General features: G+C 41.0%; 2 protein-coding genes across 4 annotated transcripts; one reads left to right on the top strand and one right to left on the bottom strand.

Annotated features, from left to right (window-relative positions):
• Positions 1 to 667: 667 nt before the first annotated feature.
• Positions 668 to 6,542, bottom strand: gclm (glutamate-cysteine ligase, modifier subunit). 2 transcript variants are annotated; one of them, XM_014333126.2, is made up of 7 exons: positions 6,201 to 6,542; positions 4,337 to 4,399; positions 3,416 to 3,500; positions 3,021 to 3,077; positions 2,737 to 2,876; positions 2,479 to 2,593; positions 668 to 1,987 (listed from the first exon to the last, which is right to left on the bottom strand). In XM_014333126.2, exons 1-7 carry the CDS (start codon positions 6,339 to 6,341, stop codon positions 1,818 to 1,820), a joined length of 771 nt encoding a protein of 256 aa, XP_014188612.1. In that variant the 5' UTR covers positions 6,342 to 6,542; the 3' UTR covers positions 668 to 1,817. The 2 variants fall into 2 exon arrangements, with proteins under 2 accessions (XP_014188612.1, XP_005920826.1); XM_005920764.3 differs by having other exon boundaries at positions 2,737 to 2,939; positions 6,201 to 6,541.
• Positions 6,543 to 12,081: 5,539 nt separating this feature from the next.
• On the top strand, positions 12,082 to 14,985 carry LOC102296364 (C-C motif chemokine 20). 2 transcript variants are annotated; one of them, XR_006054299.1, is made up of 5 exons: positions 12,082 to 12,100; positions 12,483 to 12,596; positions 14,033 to 14,144; positions 14,323 to 14,413; positions 14,501 to 14,985. XR_006054299.1 is itself a non-coding variant. In XM_042220074.1 (4 exons), exons 1-3 carry the CDS (start codon positions 12,533 to 12,535, stop codon positions 14,411 to 14,413), a joined length of 267 nt encoding a protein of 88 aa, XP_042076008.1. In that variant the 5' UTR covers positions 12,456 to 12,532; the 3' UTR covers positions 14,501 to 14,839. The 2 variants fall into 2 exon arrangements, 1 of the variants encoding a protein (XP_042076008.1); XM_042220074.1 differs by lacking the exon at positions 12,082 to 12,100 and having other exon boundaries at positions 12,456 to 12,596; positions 14,501 to 14,839.
• The last annotated feature ends 259 nt before the right edge of the window (positions 14,986 to 15,244 follow it).

The following is a 15,244-nucleotide window of genomic DNA, read 5'->3' as shown; positions in this document are numbered from 1 at the left end:
TATTTTCTGTGAATTAGTGAAACTTTGTTTTATACTTACAGCAGTCAGGCAAATAAGCTGCCAAAGTTTTTCTGCAATTTTACACCGTTATTTCTTGCTTGTTTCTTTCTTTACTACAGCAGCTGAAATTCTTATATTTAGACATTTCAGCTAAATGTTTAGCTAAACTTCTCACTGACACAAAGGCTAATTTAACCACTTTAGATCCCTCTATTAAGTCTTGTATCAGCAGAGGAGGTCTAGCTGCACAGGACTTAGGAAAGTATACACTTGGTACACCTTGCTAGTGGCTTAGACCCCATTTAGCCTTCAGAGATGCCTTAATTCCTCAGGGTCCAGTCGGCAGATTTGCTGGCTGCACATCCATGATGCTGATCTCCTGTTCCCACAAAGGGGCTCTGTTGTATTGGACCATGGAGATCATTTCAGTTCACTGATTATCACATTCACATAGAAGAAAGCAGTTTGAAGTTGAGTTTTGTGACATCAGAGGGTGGGTGGACCGAGGCCATAAAGGGATGTACGCAGTCAGCAACAACGCAGGCAAGCTGTGGTGTTTAAACCATGCTGAATCATAAACTTGCTGGCGTAACATTACAAAAAGCCTGTTTTTTTTTTAATCGAATCAATTCAAATGAAGACTGACCCCAAATACTCTGCAGGAAGAAATTATTCACCAGTGTTAATTATTTTATTTCATTAACATTTACACAAGCCCAATCTTTTTAAACCCCTCACCCCACCGTCGATTCCAGGTCTTCATTTTATCAACACCCAATTCATGATATACTTACAGGAGACACTTAATGTTAAACATGTTTTACAGTACGAGTAAATTCCAAGGAGTTGTTGGACCCTGTTTGCGATTCACAAATACAAACGTATTCCTCAAAAGCTTTTCACATCTCCTCGGCACGGAGATTCCAGTGCTTTTAAACGACACATTTAAAAGTCATTTACTTTTAAAATACTCTCCCTCTGATTAATCTCATGAGCAAGATTGGGAGGTGAGGGTAAAATTTTTGATGTCATCTTAAAAAAAAAAAAGTACATGGTTAAAAAAAAAGAAATGAAAAAAAAAAAAAGAGCATAACAGAACAGAGTTATATGAGCTCACATATCTGTCTGCTTTACAGGTTAAAGTCTAATTCAGACTCCCATCATACCACCACCCGAGTACCCAACCGTCACACGCATGTTAACGGTTTTATAACCGAAGGAATGTAAATATTATATAGCATGAAAAATCCCGCTCCCCACAAGTTATAATTTCCCTCTTTCCACATACGCTTCTCTTGCTTTAGCACTTATTTCACTCAGACTGGTATTTAAAGCATGATTCACACAGACGCGGGGAAGACAAAGCAGGGTTGATAACAGGAGGAGCAGATGCGAGGCACTTCATATCAGAGTATGGTTGAGAGACCTTCGTCATGGAGGTTTAACGAGCAGCACCTTTAAAGCGGCCTCTGGTGCGCTGATTTACACCAGATCTGTTACCTTACTAGTCACGGTGAGTCACCATGTGTTAATCTCAATTTATCAGTCTTTTCTCTCAAAGCTGACAGTGGAGTTGATCTTTGCACGTTCATGTCCGACTTTAAATCTCATGGAGACAGTGGTAAAGAACACCCGCGTGTCTTTAACCGGATGAATCACAGATGAGGAAGATGCAACCCGTCCGTACAGTTAAACAATGACTTCATGATTCATAATGATTGGCAGCACCCATTATTCAGAGCTGTAACTTTGCATGTGTGTGAATAAAAACGGAGGAAAATGGCTTCATCCCGCTCTCTCTCTCTCTAGTTTGGGTGCTAGGTGCTTGTCTTCTTTGCACTGACGAGGTAGCCCTTAGACTTGATGATGCCCCTGCTCTTGACAATAACGTTGTAGCGCAGGACCCACTCCAGCCTCCAGTCACCGATGTTCAGGTCCTGCGCTCCCGCCCGCACCGCCTCCTGAAACGTGTCTGCAGATATCAGCTCTGGAAAAAAAGAAATCAGTGCAAAGAAGGAGCAGTTTAAAACTCAATAAATAAATAACAGTCACAGTTTACTGTAAACTACAGCATGCAACTTATACTACACAAAGTGGGAAGTCACAAGCATCCCACTAAAGCCACTGAGCAGCCCAAGGACAAAGGACATGGAGAGGAGACAGCAAAGCAGGGAGACAGAGCAGGGGGAAGACATGCAATAAATGGCCTGAGACTGGGTTAAAACAGCCAGGCCTCTGATTACCAGGTCACCTTATCAACCCTGCAGGTATACCTGTATCCCTGGTATGCGTTTTTAATCTTACAGGAATGATTTAGCTGCTCAGAAAATTTTCAGTGTTCTATTTTGTTTGAATATTTGAATTAGGACAAAACTTGAATTGGAATAAATGCTGCATTTATAGAAACATTAGCTGCATTCCAGTTTTACTTAGTAACAATTTAAAAACAACTATATGTCCAGCCGTCAACATCTTTACCTTTGGGATCATTGTGCGTCAGCAGCTGGATATCAAACTCCTTAGCAAACGCTGTCAGGTCTGGAGGCATCACGCAGCAGGAGGCCAGGTTGACCTGGTTACTGCTGGGCTTTATCTGCTCCGAGAAAAGGAAGGTGATGAGGGAATCGTAGCAGATAACAGATCGTTGTTCTCATGTGCTATCCTAATCAGAAGTCAGCATCACTTTTGACTGGCGATGACAGATTAAAGCTCGCATGTACAAAGCTTCCCACTGACCTGAGCCCACTTATAGAGCTGTTCCAGCAGATCTTTGTCCAGGTCAGAGGTGCCAATAGCGGCGATCTGCTTGCTTCTAACCAGAGCCTCCAGCTCCTCCCAGGCTGGCTGAAGGTGGGCCAAACTTTGGCTGTCGCCGTCTGAGGGCCCGGGTGGAGCAATGATAACAGAGTCAAGCTGGGACACTGCCAGTGTCTGGCAGGCTACGGATAACAGACAAATAAGGCTGTAGGTTTTAAGAAGCTTTTTGTTTTTTACTTTTGTTGAAGAAATTTAAAGCTCACCCATCTCCACTGCGTCTTTGATGGAAGACTGACCAGACTCATGCAGGAACAGCTTGACTGTGAAAACAACAAAGCATGAATAGCTGGTTCCTCTGCTGACTGCCACTTCTATCACTACCAACTCTATTCTGCAGTCAGCCAGATATTAGGTGGAGATGCTCTGAATTAATCCATTAGTTATCTGAATCAGGAATTTAATTTGGATATTATCTGATCGACAGGAGGACGTGTTGATTTAAAAAAAAAAAAAAGGTGTGGTGACATCAAAGTTCATGTCGACTAAAACGTCAACCATGACCCTTGGCTTAAATCGCCAAGCTGGGTGATGAGGTACCTACAGGTCAGCGAGTAACTGGCTGATCCAGCTCTCTGCTGGGACAGCAACCAACACTGACCTGAAACCTTCAACTCCTCTCTCTCTTCAGGTGTGATTGCGTCTGTTGCCTCTGGTATGGAGAACTCCAGTGTGTCAGTCAAGTCCTGCATTAGACAGTAAAGAAAAGCGGTCTGATCACCGCCCTCATCCGACATGAGAAATGTGGCACGGCCAGTCTCACCTGGTTTTTACTATATGTGTATGTTGTACATATGTACAAATATACCATTCAGGCCATAAATATGACAGAGGGACAGGTGACACTGGTGCTTTCTCACGTGCTGAACCGTGAACTTGAAAGATTTTATTGGTGGCCATAAGCGAGAAGAGACTTGCATTTGGATATATTTAAGGCCTCTTACTTCAGCTCTTTCAAACCTCCCACTGAGTCCGGTGGGCCTCGTGATATAAGCCGAGGCAGATTAGCTGATCCAAGCAAAAAAATACCCACAGTGGGAGTGAGTTCAGCAGGAGAGCTGGTTGACTACAACAGTTCCTAAAGCCTCCTTTATTTCATTTCAGTATTTTGAGACCATGATAAAAGGGTAAAAACACTGCATCCAATGCCCCCCAATTTATTTTAAAGTTAATGGGGAAAAAACTCCTCCATAAAAGGTTACGTCCCACCCCCCCCAGTCCCTTAAGCTAACAGACAGATGCACATTTGGTATGGCGCCTTTGGCAGGCAGCACTGCATGAACATTCACCATGACAGCCTAGAGCCTAGAGAATTTCTTTGATGTCCATCTACATCTATTGCGTTATTTTACTTTCCCAAGCACTGGACTCCATCTGACTGACAGTGAGACATTCACCTACTGCAGGTCTGACTATCGCAGCTGTGTATTACCCAAAGGCACAAACTCTCTGACAAACTGGTTTATATATTGGAGTTAATTACTACGGCTGAAACATTAGAAAGCTTAAATAGTTTTCCCACCTTGGATGACAGCTTTGTTGTGGAAATCCATTCACTCAGCGAGGCTTGAATGCAGTCTCGAAGCTGAAACATCAAAACGGACTTAAGGTTAGGCCAACGACCATGAGACATGCAGACAGCTGGAGCTCATCAGCAGACTCCCAAACAGCTGGAATAGGCTGCTCCGAAAACATGACAAGTAATGACATCAGCTGGACCGACTTTAAAGGTATCCAGTATCGGTCCAGTTTAAGGTGAACTGAATGCTTTGTTTATATAAAGAAAAGTCAACCTATTAACCTATTAACACAAAGATATTTGTGGCATTTGCTGCATCAGTTGTTTTGAATTGAACGAGTGAGACAGGTTCATTAGTGTTGTGAGACTTTGAAAGACAAACTGTGACTGGTTTAACAGGATTTGTAGCTGCTGAAAAATGTCTTTAATAACCTTAGCTTTGACACTCATATCAGTCAGATATCACAAATGGCAAAAGGCTCACAACTTATTTAAGGTGGTCACATGATTGCAAAGTTGGCCACACATGAACACACATGTAGTAATTTGTCCTACAGAAGTAAATTACATAACTGAACACTGCCCATAGTTTGTGCAAGGCAAGGGCTGCAAAAGACTGTGTCGAAAAAATTACTTCCTAAAGCTCGATTTTGCTCCCTATACCATTTTGTGAGAAGTTAGCCACATGTGTCGTGTTCCAAAACAGATTTTCAGTAATGACCTTAAAAGCCTACCCTGTGATAACTCATTTTTCCCCCTGTTGTGGCAGTAAAAGTTGTCTTTGATTGCAGATCTTATATAGAGAGAGCCACCAAACCACCTTAAACACAATTCTGACTACAGAAGACAAACGCAGGATCACACTTCACGAAGAAACACACATACAGGACAGAGAAAGTCTTATTACACTATTCAACATGCACTGCTCTGCACACCATTTGCAAAAAAAACAAACAAACAAAAAAACAACAACAACCTGTCCACTATGCTATGGCTGATAAAAAAAAAGACTACAAGTGCCACTTTAGGGTAAGTTACACCCAAAATGTAGCCAAGAAAACTGCAAGCCATGTCTTTATTTTTGAGGATTTAATGAATGAATGCTGTGCTGAATCAGGAACAAGTCGAAACCAAACCCTCCCAGTAGTCCTGCCTTTATATAACACTGTAAACAATTCAGTTCACCAACTATTCAACTTTCAACTACTAAATCAAAATGCTGACAAAGGATTTTATTAAACGAAATGTTTAAACAGTTACAGCTTCAACAAAAGTGAAGATTAGTAGTTTATGTTTAGACAGTTATGTAACTATTAGGCTCTGGGGCTCTGACATGTTCTGTTCATTGTTTAGCCGTGAATAACTCATAAACCAATCAACCGCTGTATCAATATGTTTATTACTGACACATGAGCATTTTATGAGAGTAGAGCACACTGTAAGTGCTGGTTTTGTTGTCACATTTCAGGCTGTCACATCACCTGCGGGTAATACACCTGTTTGAAGCTCTCGGGTCTGTATTTACAGTGGTTTTCACAGCCTCGTGTCTGTAAACTTTTCACCTTAGGCCGGATCGTAAAGTTGGTTACACTACGAACCTTTAACACACTAGTAAAATTAAAGTGAAACTGATGAGCTACACCACTTTAGCCCACATATGCGTCTAAATATGGACGGATGGGATATGAAATGCATATTTTCGAATGTATTTCAGTCATATTTCTCTTCATATAAGCTCTATGTGTAATCTTACCCAGGCCTATCAGTTACCACTCGTCGGTATCAATATCAGGTTGAATAATTAGCTAGGCGCTAAGCTAACGGGCTACATGCCACTGCCGTTTCCAACAGTCTTGTTATGTTTTACCTCCTCGCTGGGAGAGCCCGGACACTTCTTTTTCAGGCGACTTCGGTTGACCAGATTCCCGGTGTGGAGCCTGAAGGTCTTCGCGTGACTCAGCAGCATCTTCGCCTCAGTGTTGGTGTTGGTAGTGTTTTGAGAATCCATGTGCTCTCGGACGCTAGGCTAACAAGCTGCTAAACTGTTTAGTTGGCTGCGGTGAAATGTGACATCAGTAGTGTTGTCACTCCGTCACTGACTGCTGGACAAGCACACTGCAGCACAGACCCCCACCGGCACTGTCAAAATGATGTGGTCAGGATGACTTGCACTCAGCGCTGACTAGCTGGTTTGGTTGTTACTCGTAAGCCGGTGTGTCACGCCCACATAGCGGCGGCGGTGGAATGAGAGAGCTGGTCCGGATAACAACATGGAGTTACATCCAGCGCACCGCACTGGATTCATGGAGCGGATTCTTGCACCGAACAAGTCCCACCACTGGATGGCGGTCTCTAAACATTACTGACAAGGTTATTGACACAGTATTGGCATTTTCTCATTTGCCTTCAGTGCCCGGCTTAATTCTTTGTGGCGTGAATTCAGCAAGGTCCTGAAAATAGTTCTAAGACATTCTGGTGCATATTCACATGATAACATTACACAGTTGCTGCAGATTTGTTGGCTGAACATCCACAGTGAAAATCTCCTGTTCCACCAAATCCCAAACGTGCTCTATTGGATTGAGATGTAATGACTGTGGAGTTCATGTGAGTCATTGCCATGTTAAAGAAACCAGTTTGAGGTGACCTAAACTTTGTAACATGGACTGTTATCATTCTGGAGGCAGCCATCAGATGATGGGTTCACTGCAGTCATGAAGGGATGGACATTCTCAGCAACAACACTCAGGTAGGCTGTGGTGTATAAACAATGCACCAACAAAAGAGTGCCAATATGCACAGGTGAGCCTGTGCAAACTGTAGCCTCAGTTTCTTGTTCTTAGGTGACAGTGGTGGAACCCGTTGTGATCTTCTGCTCATGTTGCCTATCTGCTTCCAGGTTTGACATGCCGTGCATTCAGAGATGCTCTTCTGCATACCTTCGTTTTAATGAGTGGTTATCTGAGTTGCTTTCCCATCAGCCCAAAGCAGTCTAGTCATTCTCCTTTGACCTCTTGCATCAAGAAAGCATCTTCCCCCAGAGAACTTTACTTGATATTTTCTATTTTGGGGATCATTCTCTGTAAAACCCTAGAGATGGTTGTGTGGAAAAATCCCATTAGTTTAATAAATACTCATAAAACAACGATGCCAAAGTCACTTAAATCATCTTGGTTCCCAATTCTCATGCTCAGTTTAGCAGGTCATCTCATCAACATTCTTAAATGTACTGGTTTGCTGCCATCTGATTGACTGATTATATATGTGCATTAAAGAGATGTACCTAATTAACTGACACTACTGTGTATAATGTCGCTAATGCTTTATTTAAACTTGCATGCATTTAATACCAATTTATTTTCTAATACTTTTGACTTTTTATAGGTAACAGCTTTAGTTAATAGTTTCTATGATTTTGTATTTTCTAATTAGTTTTTAATTAAGTTTAGTTTAGATTTGTTGTTTTCGCTTGTTTTTTGTTTTATTTATCCTTTATTTAACCAGGAAACTATGATTCTTTAAAGATTTAAAAGTCTCTTTCTCAAGAACGCCCTGACCAAGAAAGACAGAAGTACAGCCAACAGAGTTGCACAACCTAGAACATACAGACCCACACACACACAGGCAACAAAAAAATGTGCAAAGTAACAACACTAAAATACAGCCGATAAGCAAATACAACACAAAAACAACCAAAGTTTGTGAACCTCAGTGGCTATGAACTCTGAAACATCAATAAACATCATCGCATTGGGCCAAAGAAATAAGTGAATCACGTTCAGACAAAACCTCTACAGTCAAAGTCATTCACAATCACCTTGAATTCATTTAGTGAGATCAGTTCCTTAAGTGTTTTGTTAACTTTGGAGCTGTTTCCAGAGGGAAACAGTTGCAGTTGCATTCGAATTCTCCTAATGCTTTTTCTAAATTCATTGTGAATCTTTGGAACAGACAGAAGGTATAGGTCTGGGGACCTAAGACAATAACTTCCCACATTTTTCTGTAAGTAGGATGCGATCTAGCAAGAATAGCTTTATAAATAAGAACACAGCAGTGGTTGAGAGAGTCCATGAAATGACAAAGCAAACCATCGACCTAAGCATACAACATACAGTGGTGCGTCAGAGTTTTAAGGTTTGTAATAAATCTCCGTGCTCCATGATAGACAGAATGTAAACATTCTGAAGATGCATGCAAATACATGTAAATAACATGACCATAATCCAGGACTGACACAACGGTGGAAGCAACGGTCTGGTTCTTGCCTCAAAAGACTGTTCGTGCATCAACTATAGTGATGCACGAACAGTTCAGCGGCTCGGTTTTGTCAGCATTTGAAGCAAATATTAAATCACCCAGGCTTCGTTTCCAGCTAGCAGTTTTCTCATTTTGTGTTTATTTTTCTTTAGCTTAACTGTCAATCTGTTTAGCATGTTTTAATATAAAGGGTTTTTGTCAGGGGAAGAGTTCTCAAGAGTGCAGAATAGGTGTTACACAACACTTTGTGAAAACAGTCAACTTACTGTCATGTAGACAGTTCAAGCCTCAGTAAACATTTGCCTCAACAAGCAGTTTGTGCTGTCACTTTTAACCGAACTGCCAAAGACTGTTTTCATTTTGGTAGCTTTGAAAGTACACTTTATCTCTTCAGTTATTTTTTTCCACAAGTCTTTTTTTCCCCCAGTTAACGAAAGTAACAACTATAATAACATTGTTCCCAATTGGCTGTATCATTTCTTGTACTTCTTGGCACAGGAGAGCATTATTACACAAGAAGGTTGTCCTGTCTTTATCATACATGAAGATTGGCACTATATGAGTCTGAACTGCTTTTGCTTTGCATGTTAAGATTTAAGTTAGAAACCGTATAAACAAAATGTAAAAACAAATTAGCTCCACCTTATTCGCTGCTGAATAACGTCCATGCATTTGTTCCATCTAGTCCAGACTCTTGTCATCGATTATCAGGTTGTTCTAAAAGCTTAGCTTAGTTATGCTGCTTTAGGTTCGGGCTGCTGGAGGGAATTCCCATGATGCACTGAGCATTTCTTCTCCTCTCAACTCTTTTCACCTGTGATACGTTTGTGCCAAATCTGCACATCGTTGCTTTCTGTATGCTTTCTCCTGTAGTTTGCATTATCCAATCCTCGATGAGGTTCTGCTGGACACCTCTTCCTGCTGAAATGCAGTTCTTCTTCCCCACACTTGAAAAGTGTGCTACATTTGCTACATTTGGTAGGTTTCCTGTTAATACTTTTTTTACTTCAGTCTTTTACTATGACAACCAGCGATAAAATCATAAGAATGGGAAATGCAATACTGTGAGACATGGTATAAATATGCAACAGTTAGAATAAAACTTAATTAAATAAGAATCTGCACCATAGTCCTACACTGTCAAACTCCTAAAATCCCAGCAATGAGAAGGGCCACTGTGCAGTTTGTGCTTTTAGTTATGATATTCTGTCACATTGCAGATCATTTATCTGCACTTTACTCAAGAAGTACTTTGAATGCATGGAGTAAAAAAACTCTGGAGTTTCTCCAGAGTTCTGTAAATCCTCGCTTCTGCCCCCGTGTTTTCACTCCGAGGCTGTTTTTCGTGGCATGGTTTGTTCTGGTAAGCCTTTTCTTCGTTACAGACATGCCGACATGTCACAGAAGGAAAAGCCTAAGGCTAAAAAATAACATTGAGTTCCACTTTGGCCCTTGAGATTCGTAGTCCTTGAAAAGAACACAGCAATTTTTAGAAATGTGAGTGTTGGCCTCTCGAGTAAAGTACAAGCATTTACTTTACTGTGATATACAGGAAATTAGAAAGTGTGTGTTTGCTTATTTTTAAGAAGTCAGGAGAAAGCCCTGTTTCCTGTTGGAAATGACACAGCCCTCAAGCACAAAGCGAGGTCAATGAAGCTAAATCCTTTTTCCAGTTTTGGTGTAGAAGTCTGGCCAGAGTGTAGACACTAATATCATCTAACTCTGACTGCGAGCCAAGCGTTTTCAGACCTTTTTAACCTGGTATCTGCACCTGACCTCATAAATGTTCTTGATGAAAGCCAGGAAATTCCCATGAGCAGGGTTCCAGGGCCCACGAAACGCGAGGGCTTTTATAGCTGCATATTTGGAGGTGACTGATTCACAATCAGATATTTGCTGAATACAGATATATGGTATCTAAGAAAGCAGCCCCCGGGTTTCTCCCACTGTCCAAAGGCATGTTTGTTAGGTTTAGGTTAGGTGTGAATAACTGTCTGGCTCTCTGGACTGAGGACCTGTCCAGGGTGTAACAGGCTTCAGCGCCCCTGCAATCCTGACTTGGATATGCAGTTAAGAAAGTGGATAGACTCAGAAGTAAAATTTATAAAGTAGCCACATGTTGCAGCCACAGACCTGCAGGACGTTCGCCATCTGATAGATGCATATTGAGAATCTTGTTTGTATCAGCGTGTTTCAGAGGATGCAAGAGGGACTCATTCTTCAACAGTGTGTACCAAAAAATGGACAGTGTGTTCGTATCTTCTTTGTTTGTGCTGGGAACTCCCATGTTTTAGCCACTCGGTGGTATTTACATGATTGCTTCTTGGCTCCAACATTTAAACCAAGAGCACAAATATTTACCACTAGAATATTATCCCTGGCAGTGTGATCTAGGCCTTCCTGGAAAGTAATATAAAGATTGACAAAAAGCAGAAAAGTTCAATGTATCAAAGGGAACCTGCCATGCTCTTCGTCTTTTGTTTTGTTTTTGCATGTATATACTAGTTTAGTAGCGGATGCTTATGTTATACTTGGCCAAAGTTTCATATAATCAAGTCAACTTGTGTAAAAGTAATCACTGTGAGCCTGGAGCTCCAGTTAGAAGGGTTTTCTGATCTTGGCTCTCTGTGTTGTTGTTTAGAATAGATTTCTGTAGTATGGTCATGTATGAAACAGTGAGAGCACAGGAGCCCCAACACCTGCTGTTCAAATCGTCTGTTTTCAAGGAGCAGCCAATCAGGAGTACGGTGGCTTAAAGGGACACAGGTGGTAAAATGGCTTTAGACAGAAAAGCCCAGCATGAGATAAAGGATCTGGACTGGATGGGTAAAATTTATGACAACTTCTCGTGTAGCACCAAAAAGAATCTCTTCTCAGGAGTGGTATAAACAGTAAATGGTTGCAGCTGATATTAGAAAACACACAGTAAACCAACTTTGGCCCCTGTCATACATCTGGAAAGCTTTAGTGCTGTGAGACTGGATCAGTGTTTGTGTGAAGAACTGTAAATCTCAAAGCCAAACCTCTCTCCTTGGTCTCGTTCTCTAAACATATAATTTTGAAGGCGATCATTTTCATGCAAGACCCCCTGCATGACTCCGTCCTAAACATGCGGTGCAGCCAGTGTGAGACTGAAATAGATAAACTCCAATTTTATCTTCATTTTTGTCAGGCACACCTTGTCTGCGAGGAAGTTTGGCGATTCGCGAGATGCATTATCATGAAAGGCAATGTTGTACATGGGGTGTGAGTCAGTTGCTTAACACCAACTGTCATTGCAGAATATCTGGGTGGTACTGACATGTGTGTTGACGAGCGTGAGATTCCCTTTGCCCACTCCAAAACAAGTGGCATTCAGGGATGAAGTTGGAGCGCTGACAATTCTGAGTGGGTGTGGCACAAGATAATTTGGGGGAGGGCACAGCATGATGTGCAATATAAGAGTGCTGCTCTTATATGGACCAACATTTTTCCTTCTAGGACATCTTTTGAAAGACTGGATGTGATCAGGTACGTTTCTCTGAAGGCTGATAAAACAAGCAGCTTGTGCTGATCTTTCACAATCTGGATTTTATAGAAATGTTTTTATGTGTTCCACATGTATTGAGGTTAAGCCAGTCTGAGCGATAACAAAAGAGTAGGGGTTCTAGCTGTAACTCCCGCTTTTTTGCAAAACATCACTCAGAGTGCTTGAAGAGGAACAGCTGTCAGCAGCTGGAAGCCTGACAGGGGTCAAAGACACAACTGTATTCTTTCACAAGAGCTTGAGGGGAGGGATATGGTTTGGAAAACAACTGAATGTTTGCCCAACATTTACAAAGCAGTGGGAGTGATAGAGTCTAGCTCCAACTTTCAGTTTGACTTTGCTCTTTGTCTCCTTGTGTTTGTGCAGTGAACAACACATCAAGAACAGCAGCAACAGCAGGAAGAACAACAGCAGCCATGAAGTTTCACGCTCTTGTCTTGATTTTGCTCTTCGCCTGCATGTACCTGAGTCTCGCACAAGGTAAGTGCAACAAAAATGGTCTGGTTTCACGTCACAAACTGCAACATTTTCGTTTAAATTTGGAATGTTTACAGAATGCACCGAAATGCAACCATGCAGATTTTTACAGTAGCTGATAAGCACTATCTGTGATAAGTGGATCAGTAAAAATATGCACCCATAGTTGGTTTGAAGTGAGCATTACTATGTGCCGTCTTGTTTTAAGCATTTCCCCATGCCACATTCCTTTAAAACGTTTTAGTGAACGAGATAAATGCTTCCGCTCCGAGCCCTTTATCACAACGCTTTAAGCGCAATCTGTCATCTTGACTTCATGTGGCGACCTTGCTTCAGGTTTAAGCAGCAACAGAATAAGTAAAGTTAAAGATAAAACAAATTCATAAAATAATGGATGTTTATGTCTAAGAAACTGTCGTTTTTGGACGCAGCTGTAACATTAGAGGAATACAGACATTAAATAATCAATACTTTTGATCCACTTATATGTGTAGATCTTTTTAGTAGTTGTGTACTGTAAGAATCTAAAAGGATCCTAATACTTTTTTAGCCAAAATATAAAAGCAGTCATTGAATTTCCAGTATTTTTAGACTTTAGCGCAGCTCTGTTTTTCATGTAAGACCACCGCTGTCAGGTTTTAGAGCATTTGGAGTCTTTTCTCAACCAATTTTCAATGCTGTGTTTTTTCTGAAATCACTGAATGCCCGTGTTTTCCCCTTGATGGGTTCTTGGACCCAATGTGCCACTGCATTTAACAAATCCTGGAAGGACTCCTCGTCTTAACAAAAGCTGGCTTTTTCTTTCTTTTTTTTCTTAGTGCATGCTGTGAAATCAGTTGCAGCCTCTGCCAAATATGACAGTTCGTTTTACATCAAAAAAGTAGCTTTACTGAAATGTAATAAAAATTAAATATATATAAATTACAGTATAAGCATTTTGGCTTGGCGTTTACACAAGGCTGCTTCATCCAGCGGAAAATACATTCAGCGATGGTAAAGATAAGGTGATAAGACCGTGAAAGGCAGTTAGATGGCATGCACTCGCTGATGCCAAAAACTCTGTTTCTGTTCCCGAAATAGATCTGTGCTACTTTTATTGGGCAACATGGAAATTCTCCAGGACACTGCTGGCCGAGGTCCAGATCTGTTAAAATCCTCAAAAGGCCCAGTTATATAAATTCTTTATCGTGGATGTATGGATTCTTAGACGTTATATTTTCCTTTTTTGTTCTAGTAAATAGTCCAAAAAAATAACACAGGACTAAATCGGGACTAAAAAGAGAAAGTTACGTTTGTTTTCATAGGCTTTGGGCAACGAAAGCTACACACACACACACACACACACACACACACACACACACACACACACACACACACACACAGTGATTGCTCAACTTCCCCAAGTGCGATGGTTTATAAATCTCTAACTTACTTTACAGGCTCGTACGGGAACTGCTGCCTCGGCTACGCCAAAGAAATTAGAAGGAAGGCAAACATCATCAGTTACACCAAGCAGGAATCAGATGGTGATTGCAACATCAAAGCAATTTTGTGAGTATAAATTTTTAAGTCCTTAACCTTTGACGCTTGCTGACCATTTGCTGTTCGCACATCGTTAAATTCCACCATAATAAATTAGCAAAAGTCCTGTTTACTGAGGAAGTGACTGATCCACATGTGTGTCCACGACTTGACATCTCTAAATAATGACATCCATGTGTATGTTTAGGTTTACGATGAAGAGAAGGGCAAAACCTGTGTGCGCCAACCCAAATGACGAATGGGTCAAGAAGGAGATGGGGAGGCTAAATCCGCAATAGGTAAAAAGATACAAAACATACTCTCACAATGACATACACTCTCAGTGACAATGCACATTAATCATCATAAACCCTGTGTCTTTGTAGGCCACCAAAAAGGAACAAAAACAGAAGGAGAGAGAGAACAGCGGTCTCTTCAGGCCTCTGTCAGGCATCGTATATCATCTTTAACGAGATGGATTGTGTTTCAGTAGATTAGGCATTTCCTGTTGCTGATGGTGAATGTAAATCATGTACACGGTTCTCTGATACAGAAACAAACTGTATTCTTAAAGTTATATCCAGTATAACGAAAAGTCATTTATATGAACAGTCTATGATAGTGTTCCCTTCTCTGTGATGTGTAGCGCCTGCTAGGAATGAGCCACTCTTTGGCAGCTTTGAAATGTGAATAAATGTATTCTGTATGTGAGAAAAGAACGTGTGCAAAAAAACACTTTAAGACTAAGCTGAGTTTGTTTTGTTTTTATATATACGTATATATCTACGACAGAGTTCCTAATTTTTGTATCAGCACTCTAATTGTACTCTGTGTTTTTCTATTGCAAATAAAGTCCAAATGCAAACAAAAACTCTGGTTTCCATAAAAGTGAATAATTAATTAGAAATGCATCCAGCTGCTTTAAATCATTTTTGCTTTGTTCTAGTGTTTTCCGGAAGATTCCAGTAAAAGGAGGCCGACTCGCCTTTGGTCCAGTAATCTCGAACATATTTTTTTACCCTCAGCTTCAGCTGATAATTGACTACATGAGCCATCTGTCAAAGCTATAAAAGAAGCTATTTGTTCTACTGTACACTAAATCCAGTGTTCACTAGCTTGATGAGAACATC

This window comes from Haplochromis burtoni, unplaced genomic scaffold, assembly GCF_018398535.1.
Source record: "Haplochromis burtoni strain Fernald_Lab_line unplaced genomic scaffold, NCSU_Asbu1 Contig_42, whole genome shotgun sequence".
NCBI lineage: Eukaryota > Metazoa > Chordata > Actinopteri > Cichliformes > Cichlidae > Haplochromis > Haplochromis burtoni.
This window is presented reverse-complemented; position numbering and strand designations above follow the sequence as displayed.

Coding starts and splice junctions, on each gene's coding strand:
- gclm (XM_005920764.3), bottom strand. CDS start 6,341: ATGGATTCTCAAAACACTACCAACACCAACACTGAGGCGAAGATGCTG. Junction 3,078..3,415: donor AGAGGAGTTGAAGGTTTCAG/GTCAGTGTTGGT, acceptor TTGTTTTCACAG/TCAAGCTGTTCCTGCATGAG. Junction 1,988..2,478: donor GACGCACAATGATCCCAAAG/GTAAAGATGTTG, acceptor CTTTTTTTCCAG/AGCTGATATCTGCAGACACG.
- LOC102296364 (XM_042220074.1), top strand. CDS start 12,533: ATGAAGTTTCACGCTCTTGTCTTGATTTTGCTCTTCGCCTGCATGTAC. Junction 12,597..14,032: donor GTACCTGAGTCTCGCACAAG/GTAAGTGCAACA, acceptor CTTACTTTACAG/GCTCGTACGGGAACTGCTGC. Junction 14,145..14,322: donor TGCAACATCAAAGCAATTTT/GTGAGTATAAAT, acceptor GTGTATGTTTAG/GTTTACGATGAAGAGAAGGG.